Source organism: Mytilus galloprovincialis, chromosome 5 (assembly GCF_965363235.1).
Source record: "Mytilus galloprovincialis chromosome 5, xbMytGall1.hap1.1, whole genome shotgun sequence".
NCBI classification, from domain to species: Eukaryota; Metazoa; Mollusca; class Bivalvia; order Mytilida; family Mytilidae; genus Mytilus; species Mytilus galloprovincialis.
This window is the reverse complement of record NC_134842.1, coordinates 2,401,006-2,417,355: the sequence shown is the minus strand read 5'-3', so window position 1 is coordinate 2,417,355 and position 16,350 is coordinate 2,401,006. Positions and strand designations below refer to the sequence as shown.

General features: G+C 31.0%; 1 protein-coding gene across 1 annotated transcript; it reads right to left on the bottom strand.

Annotated features, from left to right (window-relative positions):
- Positions 1–5,671: 5,671 nt before the first annotated feature.
- Positions 5,672–16,301, bottom strand: LOC143074952 (uncharacterized). The gene is made up of 10 exons (XM_076250153.1): positions 16,200–16,301; positions 12,453–12,519; positions 11,720–11,852; positions 10,921–11,010; positions 10,287–10,511; positions 9,680–9,772; positions 8,964–9,079; positions 8,444–8,494; positions 7,335–7,434; positions 5,672–6,798 (listed from the first exon to the last, which is right to left on the bottom strand). The coding sequence occupies exons 2-10, from the start codon at positions 12,485–12,487 to the stop codon at positions 6,721–6,723; spliced, it is 921 nt and encodes a 306-aa protein (XP_076106268.1). The 5' UTR covers positions 12,488–12,519; positions 16,200–16,301; the 3' UTR covers positions 5,672–6,720.
- Positions 16,302–16,350: the final 49 nt, after the last annotated feature.

Sequence of the window (16,350 nt, the reverse complement as noted above, 5' to 3'; positions counted from 1 at the left end):
TTTGAAGAGCAACAGGTGCCCGATCTAACTAAATACCAAAAAATATACACAACGTCCCTTTTAATTTTTTAAAAGATTTTTTTTTAAATCATGAAAACGGTATATTCTTGCATATATAATGATTTTGGTAAATGAAAATAATAAATTGACAGGACTAAAAAATATTCACCAGTTGGGGACTTAGTATGATAGTCCCAGATGTTCATTTCATTTGTTTCATAATACTTTTCCAAATTAAAGACAAAGATCTTACAATTTGTCAAAATATTAAAAAGGTGTGGATATTTTTTTCTATATTGTTACATTCTTTCTTTTATAGAACTTTTTTGTTCACTTGTTTGCCTTTATCTGTTAGAGTCTATTTATTATAAGTTTCAAGACAATAGGTAAAAATTCTGAAATTTGTCAAATATGAAGTCTAGTGCCTTTGAGTTGATTGATGGTTTTAGAAGTAATGCATCTTTGTGGACCAAGAATTACTGATCATTTAGCTAAATAGTTTCTATTTATATCTGTTTTAAATTTCAAGATATAAGGTAAAACCATAACCAGAGTACACATGTTGAAAGGTCTTGCTTGCTGTATCTGTTCACCAGTACTGATTATCATGATTAGGAATTTATTTGAAAAGTTTGTAATACAAATATTGCATACACTTAACATTACCAATGATCCAATAAAAAATGAGGTCACAGCCAGATGAACCAAGCCAGTCAGACATCTACTCCTTACAATCATTCCATACATCAAAAATAGTGGCAGCCCTATTGCTTATATAGTACTGCAACTGACATCGAAAAAGACGCTTAGTTAACGAGTTTAATGGTCCGGAATAACACACGGCTGCAAATTGTTTTAAATGATAGAATAATAGCTATATTTTAATTTCCGTCGGGTCGTAAAAAGTTTCTATGGTCACATTTTTGTATTTTATCCCTTTAATGGGGGTACCCCACAATTTACGGTTTTGGGTAGTTACCTTAAAATCAAAAAATATATTTTTTGGTTAAATTTCCCGCTATTTTCGTAAATATTTTCTATGCACATATCATCAAGGATCATCGGAATTATGAAGACATAAATATAATACCATCTCCAAGTAAAAGTTTCAAACTTAAAGTTAGCTGTTTTTAAGGTAGAAATTTAACGCGTTTTTCTTTGAAAACGAGAAAACATATGATTCAAAAATAGTATTTGACATTTGAGAGGACAAAACATATTATTGCGATACTGCATGCAAATTTTGTTGGGCAAATTCCAAACAATTTTGTCAAAAACTCAAAAATAAAAACATCATTTGTACCTTTTTTAATTACGGAAATTTCCTATCCGTCTATCAGCTCCATCATTTATTTTTTCCTTCACCATCAATTTGATAGTTTCGATGTGATTATGTAGATTTTGTAGGAGAAGTTAATTTATTTTTGAGTGATTTGAATATATATAGTAGTTCTTTCGTGAATTTTCTGTAAATAAGTTATATTTTTGTTAATAAAATTTTGACTTTATATAAAAGTTAACCAAATCCTTCGGATAAGAGGTTTTTCCGGATAATGACTATAGTTGACATTGTGTGAAAATACATTGTATGTCAATGTTTAACCTCAGAGCAATTTATATTCATGCAACTGGTCGGGGGAAAAGTACTATTGAAGATTCGCAGAGATTTGGTGTGTGACAAGGTGATGCTAAAACCAACTTCTCTTAATATTCTGCTTTCCGTGGGAGAATCATCAGTGATGTTATGAGACTTGCACCAGAAGGCAAAATTGGTGCGTCTTTAAATTAGATTGATTGATTGATTGATGGTTGCTTAAGGTCCAGTGACAAATATTTCATGCATGTTCAGGACGAGAACAAGTTAACAATAAAAACAATAGGTAGGTTTTGTCATAATAGAGGCCATTCGAGATGATGATCGGGAAAATTTAGACTGCCACTGGAAAATGATGGTATATTGGATTGGGACAGAAATTTTCCATTGCAACAGGCCACTTTCGGACTCCTCAAAGAGTTGATGCAAGGGTTTTAACATGCAAAGAACGTGACACTCCCTTTACACGAGGCATCAGACTTAACGTCCCAATTCTGACCGGACGTGACTGCGAACTTGATACATCCCGCACAGCCAAACGGACGCCCCACTTCGTTTTACTGCCGGTCGGGAGAACCCCAAGTGACCACATTTCGTTTCCCCAGTCACCCTTGGGGAACTTTAAATTAGAAACAACAGAAATCCATACATCGCACAACCTGACACTTTTATACGATCTCGCGCTCAGTTTCTTTCTTGTAGTTTGGATATGAAACAGGGTTTTTTGTGTAAAAGACAAACCTTTAAAACAAAACCAGAAAACTACGCAAAACTGAGTCCTCTAAACGTGTTGACAGTCTTTTAAGTTGTGCTTATTAATGTGAGTAATCATTTATCCATGCATAACCAAGTACTTATTGAAGACAACACCTGTGCAATTAAGTTACTGAAAAATTAGAAATTGAACTTGCTGTCAGTTCATTAATAACGATTGTTAGTGATGTGATTTGTTCTTCCATAAAAAAAAAAGCCTTTCTCATGTAGCACATCCTCTATATATACCGATCAATTTTACCCAAGATTGTCTCTGATGCTTACCAAACTGCCAAACTCCAGAACTACAATGTAACTAGATATTGTGACACCTTACAATTCAAACACAGTGGGGCCAAGGGATATGAAATAATGAGTTTAGCTCTGAACTCAATTTAGGGGATGCCATATCTGCTGCAGGGAAATTGAAGTCTATGTTAAGACTTTCAGAATTACACCAAGGTGTGTCTGAAAATATTAAGGATACATTAAAAGAAGAACAATTACTTCACCCTGCCACCAGTGCTCTTTGAGCTATGTCCTCGTTTTGGTATTTCTATGGAAATGCATAGCTTGTTAATAGATATCGGAAGATGTGGTATGAGTGCCAATGATACAACACACCATCCAAGTCACAATTTATAAAAGTAAACCATTATAGGTCACGGTCCGGTCTTCAACACGGAGCCTAGGCTCAAAAGTTAATTTGTTAGTTAATTGATAAAAATAACACAAAGGCGCTTCTGAACCGTATATTGTCCCTAAAGATAACAAAAATTCGTAAATGGATGGCTATTACAAAATCAATCGTTTCTGTAGCAACATTCGCCCCATTACATTTTGGATTGGCAGTGCAGATACATCATGCATATGCATATGGGAATATGGGTCACTAACATTGATCGAAACTTTGTACTCACATTTCTTTTGTGTTTCCTATGCAAAGGTAAGACTATATCTGACGAGTTTGACCGAATCATGACGGTATTTACGCTCCAGATAGCATTTGTACTCATAAACTGTGTTTGCTTTGAACAAACTCTGTCCTACGCCGAACTTGTTCTTATAAAAAAAGGAAGTGTCTTTTAATTCTAATACGCGTACTGAATCCGCATATGATGACTAAGAGATTGATTCATGTCCCTATTTTATGAATACTTGAGATATTGTGTGTCACTTTTAAAAGTTATATAAGGACCTTGACTGATTTTGAATTACAACATTAGAAAATTGGCATTGCATTGTATAATTTTTCATCCTTCCCTTAAAAATAGTTAACTTTTTTACCAGGATTATCCCACTAAAAAAATGTTCATGCACCAAACTGACTTTGTTTTACACTCAATTTTTTTAAACCTCGCATTCGCCTCGTGTGACTATAGTATATTTTGTGTTATAACTGCCCTGTCTAGACTTTGCAAATACACAATATGTGTTTATCTATAACTAGATACTAATTTTCACAAAATACACAACCTTTAAGATGCAAAATTAAAAACACTGTTTCAGCGCTTGAATTTTGTTTTTTTCAAAGATAGAAAAAATATTGAAATAATTTAACTTGATAAACTGGTGTTTTATACTTTAGAAAATAATTCTGTAATATACTATAGTGAAATACTATACACAATATGAAAGTTTATGGATGTGAAAAGGTCAAGGCCACTTCTTCTTTTGCTATGTCTTAAATGGAAAAAATCCGAAGGTTCCAAATCAACGCCATTTTTTAATGGCAGCTTTTCATATAAGTAGTCAAATTTGTCGTTTTAATATCGTTTATACCATATGCTTATGATTGAATCGTTTTTGTAGCATTCTATTGAATAAATATCAGAATAGTTCTCCTTTTTGTCCTTGTGGTTGAAATGTTGATATTTGACCTCAATTTCACAAAATTGTGACCACTCCGGATTTTTACGACCCAACTTTTCTTATTATACACGTTTTCCTCTTTCCATCGATATATACTTTAGGTGTGTGTTCTTTAGGACCATTAAAGTTTTAAAAAATGAACTCTGGTTGCAGTACTAATAGTACATCAGAAACAGACCCAAACTACAAACACTATACATTGACCAAGGAACCATGAAAATGAGATCAAGGTTATATGAACCCTACCAGATGGATACGTAAAACTTACAATCATACCCTTCACCAAGTATATATTTAATTTACATTGCTCATAGTATCTGATTAACTGACATAACCATAAAAACTTAACATTCACCAATGACCAATTAAAATGAGGTGACGGTTATATGAACCCTGTCAGACATCCTAGAGTGGAACACCTTGCCTAACTGTATCATATTTGCCCAAAGTCATGAATCTTTCAAAGTTTCATTTAGAGTCAACCAGCTGAAGGTGACCGCTTACTGGAAGAAGTCAGACATGTATGCCTTAGAATCATTCCATATACCAAATATAATTTACCTATTGCTTATAGAATCTGAGAAAACCATGAAAACTTAACACTGACAATCAATCTACCAAAATGTTAAACCTGCCACGTAGATTTGTACTGTACACCATATAATAACATGAATAACTTGATTCACCAAATATATATATAAGCCATTGGTTATCGGAGAAATAAACCAAACAATAAAATCCTAATGGTGTCAATTGAACCCTGAAAGAGGTCATGAAGAGATGTAATGTACCAGTCAGACATGTACACCTTGCAATCAGTCCATATAACAAATCTAGTTGAACAATTACTTACAGTCAATTTTCTTAAGATACTGAATTGAAGAAGGGGAGATTTTTTTGTGAACCAAGAAAACTTTGACAAAAACTTTACCTGTACAATGAGTGTTGTAAAATTTTAAACTATCTACAAACAGAAGGTGGTTGCAGAGGAGATGAATGAGTTGTGCACATGCTACAACTTATTTTTTTCAGCTGTAGACAAAATATAAAATTATTTTCTTTCATAGAACCAAGAAAAATCTGAAGGAGGTTTTCTACACAAGTTCTTTTGAACGGACAGACAGTCTAGCTCTTACTAGCTTTGGCTAATAGATGTGCATGTAAAATTTATGAAAATACAAATCTATCCACAAAATAGTAAACTTAACTTAAAAGAATGAGCAATACATCAACTGTGTGTGAAATCAGAGGCTCAAAAATAGTAATTTCCAGCTCCACTAGTGACATCTGTCCTGCAACTTACCAATAATATATATCAATAATTTCAATTCTAAATAGAAAACATCAATATATTAAGATTTTATCTAACCTATAATTTACCATTTAATAGAATCAGGACCCATACCAATTGATTAGAATTACCAAACACAATAATAGAAAATAATCAACGAATTCTGAAAGACTTTATATTTGAAAGACATATTTAAGCAATATACAAATCATAGCATCAATATTGTTCATGAAATATCATATATAATATAAATATCTATAAATGTATAAATAAAAAGTTTTTATCTGGGTAGGAAAAACTACAAAATAATGTGGATTTATGTTTCAATCAAAACCTTAATTTTACATAGAATAAACAGTTGAACACAGGATAACAAGAGTATTTGTCTGTAGAAAAGCATGCCTACTTGCACAATCACATTTCAATGTTCAGTGAATTCCCTCACCTAAAATGTGTATTCTAGATACATAAGCCATTCATTTATATACTGAAAAATATTGGTTGTCAAAAAAGTATTGTATTATAACTGATAAAAATAATTTTCATATTTCAGTATGATAATAAGTATTTTATAATGGGAAAAAAATCATGGTAATATTATTACTTGAGCAGTTGAATATTTAATTATTCAGTAAGTTAATTAATAATAAATATTCAGGAATTGTATATCACAAACAAAAAGGCAGGGAACACTATTAAAGCAGGAATGTTTAAATCTATGTTTTCGTAAGGAAAACTCCTTAAATCATATCAATAAGAATCTAAATAACAAGTGCAGATCTCCACGTCTGCAAGTTTAGTTGAATGAGGTAAAGTCTTTTCTAGAAGTTTTGGGCTGGTCTAGTGTGACCTGAACATTAACATAAGTCAGGCTATACAATAAACCCAAAATTATCACAAGCTTCATCACCAGTCTTGGCTATGTACGGCTGAATTGTTCAACTAGTCTTGTACATTCATGGTTGCTGGACCCCTCCCTAATAAGTTATATCTATATAAGCTAACATTTGAAATTATGGGAATTAATATCCTGGTAACCAATTATCTCCCTTGTTTGGCCCTATTAACTTATGTCAAAGGTAGATAACTCTTTAAAGTTCTAGTCAACCAGTCTGAGGTCAACATATTCAGATATATAAGATAACAATAATGTACATGTAGTAACCAAAAATATATAACAATATAAGACTAGATATGAAGGATGAACAATTCAACTAAAAGGACTAGTATCTGTTGACAAAGGACTGTTTATTGAACTGTCAGATGTGTTTGGACTGCTGTGTACTGTCTGAAACAGATAAAACATTAAATCATTAGCTCGTTTGTGACGTTATAAGGTTAAATTTCAGAATTTATTAATCAATAAAAAGTGTTGTAATGGTCTTTGCTTCGCACATATTTATCTGTCCAATGACAAAACTTGATTTTTTTTATTCTTTACATCTTTTATAAATCTTGTAGAGAGATTTGGACGAGCAATTACGATGCAATTTTCCATAACGTGTATAAATAATATTTCAAAGGAGCATTTCTAAAATAAAAATATTTTGATCAGTACTCATTTTCAAACATGTCTGAGATAACTGTTGCTACATAAATCTGGAATGAATGATACAAGTGATAGCCCTAGTGTTCAATTTTCTTTAGAACTTACATTTCTAAGGGACATAACTCATAAAAAAATTTAACCACACTAATTTTTCTTGGTTATATGATTACACTTTGATGTTTTACTCTGATCTTCAATAATGGAATTGATAGCAGACGTCATTCAATCATAATTCATCGTACATTTCATATAACATTTAATACTATAATTCTTACAATGAATTTTTTTCTGAGTGCTGTTGCCATGACTGGTGCTAAGCCACTCCCCCTTCTCATCTTCCTCTTTCTGTTCACCTGTGGTGTACCTCCTGGACTTCTGGAAAACATAAACTTTACTTATAAAGTGTAACCTGTTTTATCCAACATCTAGGGACCAAAAGAAATTTGTCAGATTAAGAAAGGAGTCGGAAAACTCAGTTTTCTGTTCTCATTACCAAGGAATCCCTTGTCTTAGTGTGTTTTCTGCTGTTGGTGCACAGCTTAATGTTTTCTGCTGTTGGTGCACAACTTAATGTCATAGTATGTTTTCTGTTGTTGGTGCACAACTTAAGGTAGCACAATACAAAGATTTTTCATCCCCAACCAGACATCTTTAAACTGATGTAATTCCACTCATCTTTCTTTAAATTTTATAAATGAGGTACCAAAAGAAAGAAGAAGGATTAATCTTCCAAATTGTGATAATTTCATTATGACATAATTATTACATAATTAATTGTTATGTAATTAGTTGCCATATTGTTATGTCCATACTTGAATGAATTTAGCTTCTTTGTTATTCATAGCATCCCAAAATATTTTATAGATTCTTGCACAACACAGTTTGACCTCCAAAACTGTGTCTCAGATTTTTCCTATTGTATTTCATTCTCATAAATCTACAATGAAATTTGCAACAATAAATCATAAGAGACCACTAAATTCAATTGGGTATAAAATTTGTTCTATTGATGTTTTTGGATATCTGAGACACAGTTTTGGAGGTCAAGCTGTGTTGTACCAGAATCTATTAAATATTTTGGGATGGTATGAAGAACAAAGACGCTAAATTCATTCAAGTGTGGACATCACAATATAGCAACTTATTACATAATAATTAATTATGTAATAATTATGTCATAATGAAATTATCACAATTTGAAAGATGAATCTTTCTTCTTTCTTTTGGTACCTCATTTATAATATATAAAGCAGGATTAAATGAATTACATCAGTTTAAAGTTGTCCGATTGCAATTGGGAGTGAACAAATCTTTGTATTGTGCTACCTTAATGTCATAGTGTGTTTTCTGCTGTTGGTGCACAACTTAATATCAATGGTCTTACCTCTTAATTTCAGTTTTCTTTAACCTAAAACTTAATACTTCTTGTGCTAATCTAAAAATATAGAAGTTGTAAAATTATTTCTAGTCCAACTTAGTCCATAAAAGGTATATATACATGTGAATTGACTATGTTATCACTCATTTAAATGAACTAGTTTAACCATGTCACATTTGTGAAACATTTTGATGTTGATGAATTTTATCTTAACTGTTTAGAGGGGGGGCAGAGATATAGATTGTTTCTTTTTTTGTATACACTACTTGAAGTATTTTCACTAATTTTTATAGTCAATGGCCCATGAGTGAACGGAGTCAAATATTCTCCATGGACGTGCCTAAGGCCTTGAATAATTTATAAATGGAGCTCTTCTTTGTCTAAACTTGGCGAAATATCTGTTTTTATAAGTCACTGCATTTTCAATATTACTTGCAAATTGATGAATAAGATATTTATGAACCTGTGTTTGACATTTTCTTTGTTTGGTGTGGTCAGTATATAACATAGTTAGATAGAAACAAACCTGTGTTTGACATTTTCTTTGTTTGGTGTGGTCAGTATAACTTTGTTTAGACATTTATTTCTTAGATCTTCTTCTGTAATCAGTGGCTGTATACAACCATTGGCATTTCTCTTACCCTGAAAAGTAAATAGTAAGTTAGTTACAATGACAGATATAAACAAACATCATACCACATCTCCATACAACCATCGCCATTTCTCCCTGAAAAGTAATACTTATAGTTAGTTACTATGTTCAGATAGACATTGATAAACATGATACCACATCTCCATGTTTTTATATCAACAATTGTTATGTCTTAATCTGCTCCTTTTAACTTATATCAAAGGTAGATAACTCTTTCAAGTTCCGGTCAATCATTATTAGGTCAACATATTCAGATATAAGATAACAATATTGTACATGTAGCAACCAAAAAATTATAACAATTTTTTTATGTCTTGATCTGTCTTATTGTACGTGCTTTGTTTGTCTGTCGATCAGTACTATTAAAAGGATGTGTACTTTCATTTTTTATGCATAATTGTTTTCAACAAATTCTACCAAAAGATATTTTTTGTCACTTGTCATTTATGGTGTATTGAGAATTGAAAAGAAGTTAGCCCTGTTCTTATTATACCTTTGATATAAATGTGATTGCCATGTATTGATAGAAAGTGTTATGTTATCAATGATGATCCACTTAACAATTGTTTTAGTGAGATAATATATCTTACATTTTGTGATGGATGTCTTTCTTTAGGAGTGGTCAGTTTGATCTGCTGGAGGTCAGCTGGTGTTAACACTAACGACTTCAAAGGACTCTTCCTCTGAAACAAATAGTTGTTAAGATGAGATTAAGGTGGTACATAACACTACAGGGAGATAACTCTGTAAAAATCAACTGAACTTTATCAGATTCTATCTACTATTAAGGAAATATTAAACATCTCAATGATCAAAATTAGTGTTTGTCAAACTGCTATATATCCAATTATTTTTTTTTTCCAATAAAGTGTGAGGTTCAAAATGTTTGAAATTTTATATTTTTCTGAACTAGTCAAAGTATTTATATCAACCTGTATTTATATGATCGATCAGACAATAAGAAAATTTATTAATTCTTTACAACCCTAAACAAATCTGGTCTGAGTTTTTTTTTTTTTTTTTTAAATATGTTGAATACAAAATAACGTGTTTATTGTGATGAAAGGAAATGTTGCATACAAATAATCAAAATTTAAAATGCTAGTAATTATTTTTGCAAAACCCATTGTGACTTTCGCAACAAATAAAATGTTGTCAAAATTTTCTGATAATACAGTCTTTTATTATACAGCTTACTGGCTTATCTGTTGATCTCATTGTATTGTTGTTCTTTTCAGCCAATACTCTCTTTGATAATGACATCACTGGTGGGAGAGGTGGTGGGGGTGGGGGCGGTGGTGGAGGGGGCGGGGGAGGTGGTGCTTGTGGGACACACCCTCCACTAATGACCACACCCACATCTCCATGCCTTTGACAGGTACATACTGTACAATTATTTCTAACAGAATTGGTAGCCAGTTTCTGAAACAGAAAATTATTATCAATCATGTTCTACATTCATATCAAGTTTTTAGTTTTATTAAATCAAACTTTTATCTCAGTATTTTTAATACCATGCCCTGATAAAAGTAAGTGGTCTAGCCAGCAAAAGATATAACAGACCTGGAATTAACTGTATTTGAACTAAAATTTGACAAGTAAATTAAAATGTCAGCCATGGATATTACAACTTTACTTACTATTTATTACATTTGCAAGATCTTTTTCTTACTAGAACCATAGGACTTTTGCCAACAGTTATTCTGTTTAACATAAAAACTTCTGACTATGTTCATCAATTAGTTAACATTATAATATAATCATGCTAAATTTTGTTACACATTACAGATTTTTATATGACCAAAGCTAAGAACCTTTTATATATTCTTACTTTTTGATCTAGTATTAACTGTTTGACCTGTTCTTCAAGGATTTTTATTCTTCTCTTTGTTTCTAATAACTCTGGGTTTTCATTACTTCTCTGAAAAACATGGTTAACATGAAATTAAAAGGAGCCTGTAACTATTACCTGGCTAAAAAGATATCCATATTTGTTTTAATTGTCTACTGGTTGCCATCAAGTATACAGTGGCATGACATATTTTTAAAGGTATCAACTTTTGAGTGTGACACCATATTAGAAAATCAACATGTTCACTAAGTTACTATCCAAATCATAAAATTTGCGAGAAATGAAATAATGTTCAGTGTCAAAACATTTCATAGAATTATTCTATTTAAAGTTCTGGCCATTTAATATTTATACAGAGGATAAATTAACATTCTGATCAAGAAAATTCTTTCTTTTACTGTTTACATAAGAAAGTCAAAGCAGTAAAAATTCTAATCTTAGCAACCTCATTTGGGTATTTGTAACTACAGTGCATACTTCTGATAAAGTCAGTATTGGTAACTACTGAAATAAATAAGTAAACTGTATTGAACCATAAACAAAGACCGCATACTCAGATATATATTTACGTTAACAACATTGACGAATCTTCTGATCACGGATGGCAGCTTGACCATGTATTTTTAAAAAAGTAAAGAGTCATGATATATGTCAAACACTTCCAAGACCTTGATTGAATATTAATGTAAAATGTACAAATAAGTATAGAACATGTTAATGCAGTTTAAACGTAATTTTAATAAACAATAATAAACAGATCCATAAAATACTAATGTACCCTGAAAAAACACTGTTGCACCCAGTTAAATACTCCAGTTATATGGAGAAATATCTTGAGCATGCTTATCCATCCTGATACATCAACTCCTTCTCTACCAAAACAGTCACTTAACAACAGAATGCTAGAAAGTCTGAAAGATAAAAAGGTTATTTATTTTTTCTATTGCTATTTCTATGTTTGTAGTGACATTATCTAAGACTTTAAAGAACGTATGTATAATTGGTAAATCATAAAGTCAGGGACTGTTTTATAACACATTACTAAACATGTTAAATAATCTTCCAAGTTTACTGAATTCATTCATCTATAGTATTATAGTATTCTAAATTAGGATGTGATGTTCCTGTTGTATTAAGATTTTACAGGTGCAACCAAATTTCCATCATAACAAATCTTTGAATATTACCAATTATAAACATATATTTTTTGTCCTTACTGTCTAACAGACTGATCTATTCCAAATTTAGCTTTCATCTGTACTTACAAATGTTTAGCAAGATAGTTTTCAATTCAGATCTTGTCCTTTCTTGTTTAATTACATCACTGTTCTGCTATCTTATTGATCATGTTGATAATTATTGTAAATCTAATCTCATTCATAAATTAAATGGTGGAGGACCTAATTATATTTCCTTTGATATCTTTTAAGAAAAAGATTGAATTTGATATTTTTTAAATCTGTATTTTTTCTTTTCCATCTGTCATTTCTGTTACCATATTTTCATACTACCTATTTTTATCTTCTTCTTTATTCTTTAAATCCATATTCAAATTTTTCTACTCTTTTTTCTCCTCATCTGTAAATGTACATATACATTAACATCACATGATACAACTAAAGAATGAAAACTATTTGACAGACATATGGACCTTGCAAGGTACACACATACTTAATATGGTTATCCTATTACTCATAGTAAGAAAGAAATTAACATTACAAGTATTCACTGAACCATGAACATAAGGTCAAAGACAATGGATATGGACCATAATTTGCTATTGGGCTCCGTTTCCTATAACTATAGAAAAGTGATAAAATGTGAATTACTGTAAGAAAAGTTGTAACTACATCTAAAGATGCCATTATTTTTATCAACATACAAGTGTATGCTACTCTTCCCTAGAAAAAAAATTGAAATATATATACGAATTTCAAAGATTCTACAAACGTATTTTTGTGTCGTTTCTCACGTTACTTTTTGCTTCCGAAGAGCATAACGCTGACTGATTTATAGATAATCGTCACCGGCAAATTCGTAACTTTTGCTTTCAAATAACAAAGAACATCGACTAATAAGAATAGTGAGAAGAAAATGCTGAGAACTATAAGTATTTATGTAGCAGATGTAAGAACAGTGGCGTGATTTTTGTGTCCGATTTCGTAACGCAAATTTTAGATGATGTAATCTGCTTTGTTGTAATAGAATTCTTAAAAACAATATGCAAATATGAACTCTCGCGAGATGTTCAAACAGGTAAATCAGAGATGATTTACATTCTTGTTTTGATCTTCGTAATAATTATGTAAGAAAATGACGTTATCGTTATGCGTTACATTTCACACGAAACAGAAGTCCAGTTATTTATTAAAATTGTTTTTGTCCTTAAGTTCTAATCATTTCCGGTCATACGTGAAACATGTGACTAACATGTGATCACGCCATAACAGCCGGACATACGATATACTAGTTCTAAACATTGTTTTTGTTTCCAACGGGATGTTAGCAAACATAATCTGTAGACTTGTTTCGACTTGTTTAAAAAAGGAAAATACAATTTTCAAAGAGATTGCGCTGGGGGTCTATTATTTTTCCTATGTGCACAATGTTACATACGATCTTGTGTGAAAATAAATGCCCAATGACTTGACAAAATCGATTTCAGATTTGACCGATGTTTAAACACACTACGTTTCCCAATAACGATGTAAAGGGTCCTTGGAAAATTCAATCGAAATTACGTCTCTTATCATGGTGCCGATGTTCGTTGGATTGATTTTGCTTCAGCAGTAAATATTACTGGATATTTTAGGTGAATAAAGATAATTAAATGAAAAATGCATGTTGATATACCGTTACACTTGGAATGTACAAAGTTGGTAACTTTGTCACAATTTTTAATTATTTTTTTTTATTCATGTTCTGCAAACACTTTTCAGAAACGCAATAAACTTGTCAAAGGAAAAGTAAACTTTTACCAGGCATGACTTGAAAGGAAGTACTTTATTGATTTTAGCCCACTAAAGTAGGTTAAAATGTGGAAACCATGTAGATGGTGTACAGGTCACAAATATCACATGGTGCCTATTTTAAAGATTTTAATTCCAAGTTAAAAGTTTTTTTTCTTTACTGGATTTAAAGAATTTTACATTGCCAATGATTTGGAATAAATTTTATATAACTGGAATTTCAAAACCAAATATAAATATTTTTTTTTGGCCAAAACATCAAGATACAACGATTATGGTATCCTGTATCAATGAAGAAAATATGGAAAATTCTGAATAAATTGTACTAATTGTTTTCAAAACAAGCACATATTTAGGAGTTTTATAATACTGTTACATTTAAGATGGATTTTAAGAAAAAGTATACTGTTCAGATTATTTTAAGCAGATTTTGCAATAAAATAAAACTAAAAAAATGCTTTCGGTTTCTTATGGTTTCCTGTCACGTTTAAAAAAAACTTTAATATAACATTGAAAATAGATTTTAAATATTAACATGAAGCAAGTAACACTAGTAATGGTGTTTATTTATGCCTTTTGAATTATATTGTGCAAAATAAAGAAAATAAAGATTGGTTTCCTGTTAGGTTTCCTGTCACGTAAACGGTGAATCAAAATGTATTAATTTTTTCTCGAAAAACTCAATTGTTCCATTCATACTATTCTAACACCAACACAACCCACAAAATAAAAGTTAAAATTTTAGAACTTATAAAAAAGGATACAAAAAGAAACCAAAGGCCGAATACCAAATTATGGTCCATATATGACATGTAAATGATGTATGACAGAAGGAAACTTTGTAACATTCATAAAGCATCTACACAGTAGGAAGCATCCAGTTCTTCCACCTTCTTAAATATAAAGCTTTCAAAAAGTTAGTTAAGTGGCTCAGGCCTATTCAAAGTTTCTATCAGAAGTGCTGTATTTTATGTTATTTTATTCTTTACAGAAAGTGAATTGATTGGTTGAATAAAAATAGGGGGTCACAGACCATTTAAGCTCAAAATTTTACTTTTAAACAGGTATTTAATATGAAATGATACTTCCACATTGATAGGGAAAATAGAGGTGTTGACATATTTTTATCGCAATATCAAAAAAACATTCTATGACACTTGGTCCAAAACTGTAATATAAAAAGCTGAAATATAGCTTCAAAGAATAAGCAAATAAAAAACATAGGGCACCGATACGGAAAAAAAATATTTTGCCTTAAAACCAGAATTTTGGCGGGGAAATGAGAGAAATGACATTTTGAGCCTTTCAGTTTCTCAGACACACATAATAAAATAAATATTCTTTTAGTGACATAACTTACAATGATTTTACATTTCTGTAATCAATCAAAATATTCAAAAAAATAATATCGAGCTAAAACACACATACAATCATACTTTTGTGCATTGTAATTTATGCATGAAATTAAGCACAGTCGAAAAGTCCCGATCCACCTTAATTGATCTGATCACTATCCCGATGTTGAGCTTTCTGAGACAGAAGTCACAAGTGTGACAAAAATATAATAATTTCAACTGAAATTTGAATAAAAAATTGGATGCAGGATGGACGTGTGGGGTGTGAAGTGTATTTGGAATTATCAGACCTGATAGCAATACCAAAGAAAATAAGGCAGCATATAATTAATAATAAAACAATATTTGATTTATGACATTATTGATAGAGTTCACTTCAGGTATCACACCACCAATTATTCCCTCCAATTTAGAATGTATACATGTGAAAGTAGGCCTACTAGGACAAAAAATAGTGCATTTGGTGTCATTGTTTACTTAAACTAACAAACAAATTGACAGAAATGAAACTTTTGGTGAATGAGAAATATATTAAGACCATTTTGAGCTAAAATTTACTTGTTTATTAGTTTGCATTCAAAATCGGGGATTAATGCACTCCTTAGTATACTAATTGACGATTTCCAGAAAACCAGGGGTAATTATTTTTAGTGGTACCTCTTTTCGGAAGACCTTTTCTTTTTTATATGATTTTAAACACCTGTTGAAAATTGGCATGTAGAAAGCTGATACATGTACAATTCAGGATATACCTGGTTTCTATGAAGTTAAAATTAAGGTAAAATATTTAGAAAGCTGTGAAAATTGCAAAATTTGGTTGAACAGATACAGTGGATAGGGACTTTAAATTGGTGGTATGAAACCTTCAGACACTTGAAATTGAAAATATTATTAAAATGTTTAAATTATCAGATAACCTGCACATATAACATACTATTAAATACTTGTATATAAAACTGGTTGTCAAGTTAGTATATGCTTGACATAATTAAATGAATAAACGTTCTTCTTAGACATCTAGACTATTGTAATGACCGCCCTTTAATTGACATCCAATCAACTTTCGTTTAACAAAACATTGTCCA